The 13530-nt window shown below is 31.7% G+C and overlaps 2 protein-coding genes across 2 annotated transcripts in view; one reads left to right on the plus strand and one right to left on the minus strand.

Moving 5' to 3' along the window:
- The window catches only part of LOC119612426 (CUGBP Elav-like family member 2), a 68511-nt gene that overhangs the window by 29967 nt on the left and 25014 nt on the right, over window positions 1-13530 (plus strand). Inside the window, 2 exon segments of the mRNA XM_037968232.1 lie at window positions 7758-7823; window positions 7826-7900. Of these exon segments, the coding sequence (XP_037824160.1) occupies window positions 7758-7823; window positions 7826-7900 (141 nt within the window).
- Window positions 10367-13512, minus strand: LOC119612425. Its single transcript, XM_037968231.1, is given in 2 exon segments — window positions 10367-11036; window positions 11038-13512. Coding segments are annotated over 2 exon segments (2526 nt in total). The 5' UTR covers window positions 13228-13512; the 3' UTR covers window positions 10367-10700.

Consider the following 13530-nt stretch of genomic DNA (forward strand, 5'->3'; position numbering starts at 1 on the left):
TTTTAACAAATATAATAGGCTCTTTTTGAAGCTTTTCAAGGTACATTTAAAGGTAGGTTACAAAAGCTTTTTTTAAAAACTTTCAAAAAACATAAAAACTTTTTTTTTTAATTTCTCTTCATAAAATTGAAAAATGTTTAACCTATAAAAAGCTTTTGGAGAAATGTTAAAAGAAGTCTCTTAAGTGTTTTGACAAATATAAAAAGCTATCATTAAAGCTTTTTAACAAATATGAAAAAAAACTCTTTTTATAACAAATGTAAAAAGTTTTTTCTTTAAACAAAAATTTTTTAAGCTTTTTAACATTTAAAGGAAAATTTTTTCAAAAGCTTTCGCAAAATATAAAAGTGCTTTCCAAATATGTTTGAGCAAAATATAAAATATTTTTTAAAAGCTTCATAAAATTCTTAAAATATTATTAGGGAACTTCCTTTTATGCTTTCATTTTTTTGAGAATTAAAAACTATTTTTTCAAAGCTTTTTAGGACACAAAGACAGTTTTTTCTGAAAGTTTTCTTATAAATCGTTTTAAAAGTTTTACAAACCTTAAACATGCAAGTAACACTATTCTAAATGAAATTCGTTTGGGTCCTTTCAGTAAACATATACATATATGGAGAAAATGGAAACTAAGATATGCATTTTCCATGGACTTAAAAAATAGAACTTATCGGCATCTGTAGTTTTCGCACATCTCTCCAAAAAGGCAAATAATTGTTTGTAACAAAATTCATTTAATTCTAGTTAACAAGGCATCAACATAACTAAAGCAATGGACGGCTTAAAAAGTTACCAGGGGACGAAGACAATTAGCTATTTTTATGAAAAGACAAAAATTGAATCAAATAGTGCAATATGTCAACGTTTGCCTTCAAATAACTCTAGACATATCAAATTTTTTAGGAAATATTCTCGTCTATGTCTCTTTCTACCCACCACTGACCTAAAGCAAAGAAAATTTTACTTGTTTTTTTACAAACTACACCGTCATTTAAACTTAAATATAATTTTATGATACAAATACTCGTAATATCATGCCATATAATATTTTCTTTATTTATTTTTTTTTTTCACTGTTCATAGTGAACTTGATTTTACGCTCAGTTGCATGTTTACAATCCTTGAAGTTTTCATTTTTTTTTCATTTCTCATACTTTTATTTGTTGCTGTGTATTTAAACGAGATTTTTTTTTACTTGATGAAAAATATATAAAGATGAATTTATGGAAAAAAGTATGAAAATGAAAACACAGTTCTCTATCGTTGGGTAACAGAAAAAAAAAAATGAAAGAAAACTTTAAATGCACATCTTTGGTAACAAGTTGTATAAAAAGTCAACCAACCAGAAGTGAATCGGTTTGCTGATGGGTTTCGGTTACAACATCTGTAAAATGTTATAATTTGTGTATGGGTGTGTGGTCGGAGTGCGTGTTAGAGGTGGAAATATTTATGGTAAAGTTCAGACAAGTTAATCTAATAGTTGGTTTTGTTAAAAAAAAAAGATTGTTTATTTGAAAAAATAAGGGAAAATATTAAGAGTCTATTACTTAAAAGCAATAACAAAATTTATATATAAATTGCGAGTGCTTCGAAAACAAATTAATGGAATAGATGTTTTAAAAATCAACAGCAAATATCTGGTTGAAATAACTTTCTCTTAAAGTAGCCTTAAAAAAAAAAAAACATAAAATTTTTTTAAAACAACTGAATTAGAACTGAACTAGAACTGAACTAGAACTGAACTAGAACTGAACTAGAACTGAACTAGAACTGAACTAGAACTGAACTAGAACTGAACTAGAACTGAACTAGAACTGAACTAGAACTGAACTAGAACTGAACTAGAACTGAACTAGAACTGAACTGAACTGAACTAACTGAACTAGAACTGAACTAGAACTGAACTAGAACTGAACCGACTAGAACTGAACTAGAACTGAACTAGAACTGAACTAGAACGGACTAGAACTGAACTAGAACTGAACTAGAACTGACTAGAACTGAACTAGAACTGAACTAGAACTGAACTAGAACTGAACTAGAACTGAACTAGAACTGAACTAGAACTGAACTAGAACTGAACTAGAACTGAACTAGAACTGAACTAGAACTGAACTAGAACTGAACTAGAACTGAACTAGAACTGAACTAGAACTGAACTAGAACTGAACTAGAACTGAACTAGAACTGAACTAGAACTGAACTAGAACTGAACTAGAACTGAACTAGAACTGAACTAGAACTACTAGAACTAGAACTGAACTAGAACTGAACTAGAACTGAACTAGAAACTGAACTAGAACTGAACTAGAACTGAACTACTAGAACTGAACTAGAACTGAACTAGAACTGAACTAGAACTGAACTAGAACTGAACTAGAACTGAACTAGAACCTGAACTAGAACTGAACTAGAACTGAACTAGAACTGAACTAGAACTGAACTAGAACTGAACTAGAACTGAACTAGAACTGAACTAGAACTGAACTAGACACTGAACTAGAACTGAACTAGAACTGACTAGAACTGAACTAGAACTGACTAGAACTGAACTAGAACTGAACTAACTAGAACTGAACTAGAACTGAACTAGAACTGACTAGAAGAACTGAACTAGAACTGAACTAGAACTAAAGAACTAAACTAGAACTGAACTAGAACTGAACTAGAACTGAACTAGAACTGAACTAGAACTGAACTAGAACTGAACTAGAACTGAACTAGAACTGAACTAGAACTGAACTAGAACTGAAAAGAACTAGAAATTAACTAGAACTGAACTAGAACTGAACTAGAACTGAACTAGACTGAACAGAACTGAACTAGAAACTGAACTAGAACTGAACTAGAACTGAACTAGAACTGAACTAGAACTGAACTAGAACTGAACTAGAACTGAACTAGAACTGAACTAGAACTGAACTAGAACTGAACTAGAACTGAACTAGAACTGAACTAGAACTGAACTAGAACTGAACTAGAACTGAACTAGAACTGAACTAGAACTGAACTAGAACTGAACTAGAACTGAACTAGAACTGAACTAGAACTGAACTAGAACTGAACTAGAACTGAACTAGAACTGAACTAGAACTGAACTAGAACTAGAACTGACTAGAACTGAACTAGAACTGAACTAGAACTGAACTAGAACTGAACTAGAACTGACTAGAACTGAACTAGAACTGAACTAGAACTGAACTAGAACTGAACTAGACTGAACTAGAACTGAACTAGAACTGAACTAGAACTGAACTAGAATATTAATCCTAGGAATCGGTATATAATACCCTTAATCATCCGTATGGGATCAACTCTAGGAAAGTGTTGTATTTTCTCTTATTTTTCTTTTAAATTCTTAAATTGTCTTAGAATTTAATTATAGTTTTAGTTAAGTTTTATTTTTTGTAAAGATTACCTTTTCCATATTAACTTTTAATCTTATAAACTTGTTTGTTTATGTTTAATCAGAACGTTCAACTGTAACCTAATTTTTTTTGTTTCCTTTACTTTGACTGTGTTTATAACATTTTCCTTTCTTTTGCTGAAAAGTGCATTTGAAGTTAATATTGAATATAATTTAGTTGTTGGTAGCTTTTTTTCTGAGCGAAACAAATTGAAGGAGTGCATAAAAGCGACATGCAAAAGTAAGTGTGTACGTGTTGAAATAGAAAATATTGGGTAGGAGTAAAAGTCATTACATACATACTTAGCTAAAAGGCAATTCTTTTATAGATAATAAATTTATCTTCAAAATTAAAATCTTTCTCTAGAATTAACTTTTTCCCCTTTCCATACTCCACTTCAAACAACAAACAATTTCATTTACAAGTTCAGTTTTTGTTTGAACAAGTAGAAAGTACCTACTAACTACATATAATCATACACACAACAACATTATATGTGAAAATATCTTTTGGGTGTTTTGTTAATTTAATTCCTGTGCAAATCTTTAGTTTTTATTCAAAAACACACATTTACATAAACTTTCGCACATTCCAACCAACAACAAGTGCGTGCAGTAGTTTTTCCTTTTCAACTATATACATTTCGTTAGAAGTTTTTTTGTATACGATTATGTTTCTTTGATGAAGTAAAAAGTTATTATTTTATATTTACAAACAAATACAAATGTATGTATGTAGCGCAGTAATTTCATTAGTTGTCGGTGGGGATTATGAAGTAGGTTAAAGGAAAACTTTCGTTATCTTTGGCAAATATACAAAAATTAAAAAAATTCTTAGGGAAATTAAAATATGTATGCATGAATCAAGAAAGGTTAGTTAGAGAAGTAGCCAAAATATAGACGTGTTTAAAATTTGATAATTGTTTTGAATTATTTTGAAAATCTAATTTAATTGTTTTAAAGCTCTTTTTGTGGGAAATATCATGGTTTCATCAGGCTGGCAAACAGAAAGACGGACACTGTTAGAATATCATAATGATTAATATTTAGTAGTATTAATAGAGGTATATATTTATGAACATAACTCTATATAATTTGGCGATGGTTATAAAAGAACTAGGCTATTACTTTTTATATTTTGGAATACTTAGTGCAATTCTTCTGCTCTGTTTATGTTAAAAACACCAAATTTGTATATATTTGTGTACATACATTATTCAAGTAAGTATGTAACTAAGCACTGAGTGTTTTCGTAAACATGAGAAAAAGATGCTACAAAGTATTCACACATTTCTAAATATTTATAACAATAAAGGGCCCAACAAAGCTCCCAGCAACACTTTACTAATTCAGTGTCCAGTTTTTAGTTGTAGTTTAGCTAACTTTGTTCAGTTCAATTCTAGTTCGTTGTATAGAATTAGTTCTAGTGTTCATTTCAAGTTCAGAGTTCATTTAGTTTAGTCCAGTTCTAGTTCATGTTTCAAGTTCAGTTCCTAGTTCAGTTTTAGTTCAGTTCTAGTTCAGTTCTATTCAGTTCTAAGTTCATTCTAGTTCAGTTCTAGTTCCGTCTAGTTCAGTTCTAGTTCAGTTCTAGTTCAGTTCTAGTTCAGTTCTAGTTCAGTTTTCTAGTTCAGTTCTAGTTTAGTTCTAGTTCAGTTCTAGTTCAGTTTATTAGTTCAGTTCTAGTTCAGTTCGTAGTTCAGTTCCTAGTTCAGTTCTAGTTCAAGTTCCTAGTTCAGTTCTAGTTCGTTCTAGTTCAGTTCAGTTCAGTTCAGTTCTAGTTCAGTTCTAGTTCAGTTCTAGTTCAGTTTCTAGTTCAGTTCTCAGTTCAGTTCTAGTTCAGTTCTAGTTCAGTTCTAGTTCTTCTAGTTCAGTTCTAGTTCAGTTCAGTTCTAGTTCAGTTCTAGTTCAGTTCTAGTTCAGTTTCTGTATTCTAGTTCAGTTCTAGTCAGTTCTATTTCCGTTCTATTTCAGTTCTAGTTCAGTTCTAGTTCAGTTTCAGTTCGTTCTAGTTCAGTTCTAGTTCAGTTCTAGTTCAGTTCTAGTTCAGTTCTAGTTCAGTTCTAGTTCAGTTCTAGTTCAGTTTCAGTTCAGTTTATTAGTTCTAGTTCATCTAGTTCAGTTCTAGTTCAGTTCTAGTTCAGTTCTAGTTCAGTTCTAGTTCAGTTCTAGTTCAGTTCTAGTTCAGTTCTAGTTCAGTTCTAGTTCAGTCTAGTTCAGTTCTAGTTCAGTTCTAGTTCAGTTCTAGTTCAGTTCTAGTTCAGTTCTAGTTCAGTTCTAGTTCAGTTCTAGTTCAGTTTCTAGTTCAGTTCTAGTTCAGTTCTAGTTCAGTTCTAGTTCAGTTCTAGTTCAGTTCTAGTTCAGTTCTAGTTCAGTTCTAGTTCAGTTCTAGTTCAGTTCTAGTTCAGTTCTAGTTCAGTTCTAGTTCAGTTCTAGTTCAGTTCTAGTTCAGTTCTAGTTCAGTTCTAGTTCAGTTCTAGTTCAGTTCTAGTTCAGTTCTAGTTCAGTTCTAGTTCAGTTCTAGTTCAGTTCTAGTTCAGTTCTAGTTCAGTTCTAGTTCAGTTCTAGTTCAGTTCTAGTTCAGTTCTAGTTCAGTTCTAGTTCAGTTCTAGTTCAGTTCTAGTTCAGTTCTAGTTTGTTCTAGTTCAGTTCTAGTTCAGTTCTAGTTCAGTTCTAGTTCAGTTCTAGTTCAGTTCTAGTTCAGTTCTAGTTCAGTTCTAGTTCAGTTCTAGTTCAGTTCTAGTTCAGTTCTAGTTCAGTTTAGTTCAGTTCTAGTTCAGTTCTAGTTCAGTTCTAGTTCAGTTCAGTTCAGTTAGTTCAGTTCTAGTTCAGTTCTAGTTCAGTTCTAGTTCAGTTCTAGTTCAGTTCTAGTTCAGTTCTAGTTCAGTTCTAGTTCAGTTCTAGTTCAGTTCTAGTTCAGTTCTAGTTCAGTTCTAGTTCAGTTCTAGTTCAGTTCTAGTTCAGTTCTAGTTCAGTTCTAGTTCAGTTCTAGTTCAGTTCTAGTTCAGTTCTAGTTCAGTTCTAGTTCAGTTCTAGTTCAGTTCTAGTTCAGTTCTAGTTCAGTTCTAGTTCAGTTCTAGTTCAGTTCTAGTTCAGTTCTAGTTCAGTTCTAGTTCAGTTCTAGTTCAGTTCTAGTTCAGTTCTAGTTCAGTTCTAGTTCAGTTCTAGTTCAGTTCTAGTTCAGTTCTAGTTCAGTTCTAGTTCAGTTCTAGTTCAGTTCTAGTTCAGTTCTAGTTCAGTTCTAGTTCAGTTCTAGTTCAGTTCTAGTTCAGTTCTAGTTCAGTTATAGTTCAGTTCTAGTTCAGTTCTAGTTCAGTTCTAGTTCAGTTCTAGTTCAGTTCTAGTTCAGTTCTAGTTCAGTTCTAGTTCAGTTCAGTTCTAGTTCAGTCTAGTTCAGTTCTAGTTCAGTTCTAGTTCAGTTCTAGTTCAGTTCTAGTTTAGTTCTAGTTCAGTTCTAGTTCAGTTCTAGTTCAGTTCTAGTTCAGTTCTAGTTCAGTTAGTTCAGTTCTAGTTCAGTTCTAGTTCAGTTCTAGTTCAGTTCTAGTTCAGTTCTAGTTCAGTTCTAGTTCAGTTCTAGTTCAGTTCTAGTTCAGTTCTAGTTCAGTTCTAGTTCAGTTCTAGTTCAGTTCTAGTTCAGTTCCAGTTCAGTTCTGGTTCAGTTGTTTTTATTTTTGTAGTCGAGAGTATTCTCAACTGTTTAAAAATTCAAGTGAATTGAAATGTTTTTATCAAATATTTGTCTAGTGTGACTACACCTTAAAACAGACATTAAATAAGATGAACTGACGACCTAGTTAAGTTGCAAGAATTTGTTTTACTTATAAAAATATACATACTTGTATTTTTACTTTTGTGAATATAGAAATAGACTACACAAAAACTATATAAAAACTTAAAGAAATTTTTGCATTCGCATTATGAAAATGACAGGGATTAAAAAGAAAAGTTTTTAGACAAAAAAAAAAAGTATCATAATCATATGAATATAACATTCAAGAAAAGCTTAAAATGTAGAGAATTTTCTTAAACTAGGTCACATTATAAAATTATTTTTATTTTTTAACTTTAAAGCTTATGTGAGAATTATTTGTTCATTTATTCCATATATTTTTGTATACTCCCACGTGTATGCATCTGACCTGTTTTTCTAGTACATGTTTCATTTTGAATTAGTTAGCATTTTTTCTGTTTCTGTTGAGTTTTAAGTTTTCCCGGTTGTTTTAGTTTTACTTGTGTTAATGATTTTTCTGTTAAGTGTTGCATGTTGAGATTTGTTTTTTTTTTTCTTATTATAAAAAATATTTAAGTTTAAATTTAAAAAAAAATTCATTTAATTTTTTTTTCTTCTTAGGGTCTGATCCAAACTCTTTAGCTTCAGCCTATATGTCAACAGCCGGTCTACCACAATTTGGTAGCGCCGCCTAACTTCTTCACCTTTAGCCAGTGTTGCCTTAAGTACTGCAGCTGCTGCAGCAGCAGGAAAACAAATCGAGGGTAAGTGAAAAATATTTTCTTAAAATTAATTGTATATCGATATTTAAAAAGTTTTGTATAAAACTATAATGAAACTGTGGCTTTTTATAATTTATTTCAATCGTCCCACTGTATACTATCATGAAATCGGTAAAATTCCCACAATTATTCACCTGTTAATCAGAAATTATTACACATGTTTTAATTTTTTTTGCGGTGAATCACCGCTAAATGACCTCGGTACCAATTTCTAGAATTAGTGTAAACAGCAGTGAAACTTGTGTCATAAAAAGCTGACATTATCATTTCTTTGCTCTTAATTATAATTGAGCAATATTATAAGTAATTAAATTTTAAAATCGTTTAAATCAAAGAAAACCGAAAAAGGCTTTTTATACTTTAAATAATTACTTTTTTGCATGGTTATTAGCACTGATAATACATTTTCAAAAAATTTATTTTACACGGCCCTCCTTTATAAAGAGGACGGACGGACATAAGTTAAACGATTAGAAAGTGATCTTAAGCTTTTACTTTGTGGTTATTGCTGATGGTAGTTGTAGGGTACACAAATCCCACTATTATATTGTTACAATTTAATAACACCTGTCGTTGATTAGAAAACAATGTGTATGGTTATCAATTTCATGTCAGCATTTCCAACAAAGTAAGTTGCATAATTATCTCTTCATCAGCAAATATCTTCATAGGTTTTTCGTGATATTTAATGAATTATCAAGAAATATAACCAATACCACGGTTCAGGTGCTAATATAAATAATTCTCGCAACGTATAACACAATATCCAAAAAAATTTTCTTAAGGGTTTTAGTTTCTAACTACCCATCTACAGTTTTCGAAAATGTAATATATTTGAAGAGTTCAGTTCTAGTTCAGTTCTAGTTCATTTCTAGTTCGTTCCTAGTTCAGTTCTAGTTCTGTTCTAGTTTCTGTTCTATTCGTTCTAGTTCAGTTCTAGTTCAGTTCTAGTTCAGTTCTAGTTCAGTTCTAGTGCAGTTCTAGTTCAGTTCTAGTTCAGTTCTAGTTCAGGTCTAGTTCAGTTCTAGTTCAGTTCTAGTTCAGTTCTAGTTCAGTTCTAGTTCATGTTCCGATGTCAGTTCTAGTTCAGTTCTAGTTCAGTTCTAGTTCAGTTCTAGTTCAGTTCTAGTTCAGTTCTAGTTTCAGTTCTAGTTCAGTTCTAGTTCAGTTCTAGTTCAGTTCTAGTTCAGTTCTAGTTCAGTTCAAGTTCAGTTCTAGTTCAGTTCTGGTTCAATGTCTAGTTCAATTCTAGTTCAAGTTCTAGTTCAGTTCTAGTTCAGTTCTAGTTCAGTTCTAGGTCGTTCTAGTTCAGTTCTAGTTCAGTTCTAGTTCAGGGCTTTCTAGTTCAGTTCTAGTTCAGTTCTTAGTTCAGTTCTAGTTCAGTTCTAGTTCGAGTTCAAGTTCTAGTTCTAGTTCTAGTTCTAGTTCAGTTCTAGTTCAGTTCTAGTTCAGTTCTATTTCAGTTCAGTTCAGTTCTTCTAGTTCAGTTCTAGTTCAGTTCTAGTTCAGTTCTAGTTCAGTTCTAGTTCAGTTCTAGTTCAGTTCTAGTTCAGTTCTGGTTCAGTTCTAGTTCAGTTCTAGTTCAGTTCTAGTTCAGTTCTAGTTCAGTTTTAGTTCAGTTCTAGTTCAGTTCTAGTTCAGTTCTAGTTCAGTTCTAGTTCAGTTCTAGTTCAGTTCTAGTTCAGTTCTAGTTCAGTTCTAGTTCAGTTCTAGTTCAGTTCTAGTTCAGTTCTAGTTCAGTTCTAGTTCAGTTCTAGTTCAGTTCTAGTTCAGTTCTAGTTCAGTTCTAGTTCAGTTCTAGTTCAGTTCTAGTTCAGTTCTAGTTCAGTTCTAGTTCAGTTCTAGTTCAGTTCTAGTTCAGTTCTAGTTCAGTTCTAGTTCAGTTCTAGTTCAGTTCTAGTTCAGTTCTAGTTCAGTTCTAGTTCAGTTCTAGTTCAGTTCTAGTTCAGTTCTAGTTCATTCTAGTTCAGTTCTAGTTCAGTTCTAGTTCAGTTCTAGTTCAGTTCTAGTTCAGTTCTAGTTCAGTTCTAGTTCAGTTCTAGTTCAGTTCTAGTTCAGTTCTAGTTCAGTTCTAGTTTAGTTCTAGTTCAGTTCTAGTTTAGTTCTAGTTTAGTTCTTAGTTCTAGTTTTCTAGTTCAGTTCTAGTCCAGTTCTAGTTCAGTTCTAGTTCAGTTCTAGTTCAGTTCTAGTTCAGTTCTAGTTCTGTTCTAGTTCAATTCTAGTTCAGTTCTAGTTCAGTCCTAGTCCTGTTCTAGTTCATCTTGAGAAATTCATTAAATGTAAGCTTTTTGTATGATACGGACAGAGCTTATATAAGTACTAATATCGATATTGTAACAAAATTATTAATTTAAATATCAGTGTGAAAAATTATTTTAAATAAAATGAAGAGAAAATTAACTAGTTTTTTTTTCGTCAATTTATAATTTTATTAAAAATATAAGACATATAAAAGTAATTTAAAACTATTTACACTTTATATAAAGAATTTAGAAAAAATCAAAGAAAAAATACTACTAGAGCTGCAGGCATGATTTTTGTGACATGTACTCCAGGCATATAATGTTTGATTAGTTTTTGGCATATTTTTTTTACAAAATTACTTATATTATAATGGCAATTTATTATTATTTTTGTTAATTATAGGCAGTCTATAGGAGGTCCTTAACTAATGTAGTTACTAACAACATTTCTCAAACAATAAAACTATTTTTCTGAACTTTTAGGTATTAGTTAATGATCACTTTTTTTCTTTTTGATTTTAATTAACTTAAAATTTTATTTAAAACAGTTTGCTTTTGGGGTTGTTTGTGTGTAAAAAAAAATTAATTAAAATACTAAATAAATTACAAATAAAATGTTTAAAATTAATACTTAAATTTATTGTTATAATTAATATTACAATTAGTTCCCATAAATAACATTTCTCATGTGGATTCATATGACTATCAGGTGAACACTCAAAGGTTTTTGCAAATTCGGCAAACTGAGCCAAAGCATAGTTAACATGACTCCGACCTAGAGCCTCGTCGGAGGTGTGTGAGCCACAAAATGTTTGGGCATAATTGAGGAAAAATTTTTTACGATTTGATATTAAATTGTTGTTGTGCGTATGAAAAAAAGCTGTGATAACTGAGACGCAAACCACTAACATCGGCTATTTTATCATTGAATTCCGAGGACTGCCAAGAGCCTAGACATTTTACATGCAGCATTAGTTTAGTGTGTTCATCTTTGGCTAGACCATTTAAATTGAAGCCATACATTAAAGTTTGACTTATAAGAAAGCCCAAAGAGCTGTATTTGTATATGTCAGTAAAATCCTTGTGGTACAAAGGAGGCTGGAGTAGAGACAAAGGTATGTGTAGAGTATTAAGCCTTTGGTTGAAATAGGGAGCCGAACTTAAACCTCGATTGTATTCTTGCATATCGTAGTAACGAGAATGAGTACTTATTCCCTGCATGCCAAAGTGCAGAGCCTCAAAATTGAATTTTAACATTTTCAAATGATTAAAGTAATACTCAGCCGAAGATAATTTTAGTGAAGAGTAAAACTTACGATTTTCATAGAAAAACTCCGAACCATCAATGTCCACAAACGAGCCCACATTTAGTTGAATTGATTCTAATTTTTTGACCAACTGATCCAAGGTGGCAGAATCAAAATTATTTCTATTGTTGTATAGAGTTAGATTGAATTGTCTTCTTAGATTATTAAACATAACATTGAGCTTGGGTATTTCGGGTTTTAAATAATCCATTTGTTTCTCATATATCCAGTCAAAGGCTAAAGGTATAAAAGGCTTTATATGCTGAATACATTCCAATGGTTGAAAGTGTTGCGGTTCTTGCTGATACAGATGCCAGAGAAAACGTATTTGTATATATTGTTTAAGAAAATTATCATCGTATTCATTGAGCAAATCATCCAGAGCCATAAAATATGCTACATTTGTTATAACGATGCGCATATTTGCGTCCAATGGTCTGGTTTGATTGAATATTACTTTCAAATAATCACTTAACCATGGTACGGGCAAATACGCTACTGTTATCATGGTTGTGCCCAGCTCATCGCTTAGGTCATTGAGTTTTGTTAATTGCCATTCAAATTTGGTCACCTGCAACCATAGTTTTTTATAAGATTCAGCCGATAATTTTAATTTTAAATTATTTAAAATAATTTTTAAATTTTCATTTTTCAAACTTTTAAAGCCTCCCTCTTTGGTGGGTTTATTGAAGCCTAATAGCATTTTGGTGGGAAAGCTTTTGGTGTTGTAGATGATTTCCTCTATGAAGATGCCATTCATGCCATATTTGCGTAATTTGGCCAGCGTAATAATCCAGCTGGAGTCATAGTCCTGAGCAGCCTCATCGTTCATTTCATCAGCAGTTTTAGTTTCATCAACTTCGTCATCATCATCATCATCGGCGTCCATTACAATTTCATCATCCTCCCAACCCTCTGTGTCAGCATGGTGATCATGTTTATTGGTTTGATGTTCTTCGTTGTTTGTAGTTGTTGTTGTTGTTGCCGTTGCTGTTGTTGTTGTATTTATCAATGAAGGCCATTTAACGTGTTCATTCAACTCCAACCATTCCAAATACTTAATAGGTTCATACTGTTGTATGGCAATACATGATTTATAATATTTATACACTTTTATTATAAAATCCGGCTCTTTTGTTGTTGGCGCTGTTGTTGTTGTTGTTGTTGTTGTTTGTGATCTTGCAGTTGTTGTTGTTGTTGTATTTAAATTCTTTGTCATATTTCTCTTATTAAAGTATTTTAGCACCTCTTTGTCTGCCAAATAATCGATCATAGCTAAAGTCCGATCATATTTATCACTTTCAGCATCATCATGTTTTACAGTTTGTTCTGCTTTACGCTCTTCACCATCAGAACTTTTGTCTTCAGTATGATGATGCTGATGATACAATTGTTGCTTCCATTCACCGCAGGCATACTGATAGAAATCATCGCATGGATCAACTGTGAAATCTATAGAATTATCTATTATTTGCTCATGTTTACGCAGTTCTCCTATTGTTGTTGTTGTTGTTGCTGTTGATATATTGTTTTTGTTTTTATTATTATTTGTTGTTGTTGTAGTTGGCGTTGTTGTTGTTGTTATTATTGTTGTTGCGATCGTTGTTGTTTCGGCATTTTGAATATTATGATTATTATTATTATTATTTTCAGTAGATGATCGCGTTGTTGCTCTCGCTGCTGGTATTTGTAGCAGCAGTAGTAGTAGCAACGGCAGCACTGTGAATGCAATATTAAATAGAATTTTTATAAATTCCATTTGAATTGATACAACTTATTGATATCAATGCAAAATATCTACTGGTTGAGAGCATTGAAAGCTACATTGTTATACAAAGCAACACATTATGCCCGATGTGCAAGCGAATAAGGGCATATAGTACACAATACAAATACCATCCATATACTGCTGTTTCTTCTTCTTCTTCTTAGTTTATTTATTTTTTTTTTTATTCTACAGCTGGTGCTGCTGCCGTTACGAGTGCTACCGCTCTACATTCGTTTTACGTTCTTAAAGATGCGATTAATAATTCCTCCAACAACATCATCATCATAAAGTCTT

The sequence above is a fragment of the Lucilia sericata genome, unplaced genomic scaffold, assembly GCF_015586225.1.
Source record: "Lucilia sericata isolate MDLA Ls3-8-SP2 unplaced genomic scaffold, ASM1558622v1 Contig001686F_arrow, whole genome shotgun sequence".
Lineage (NCBI taxonomy): Eukaryota > Metazoa > Arthropoda > Insecta > Diptera > Calliphoridae > Lucilia > Lucilia sericata.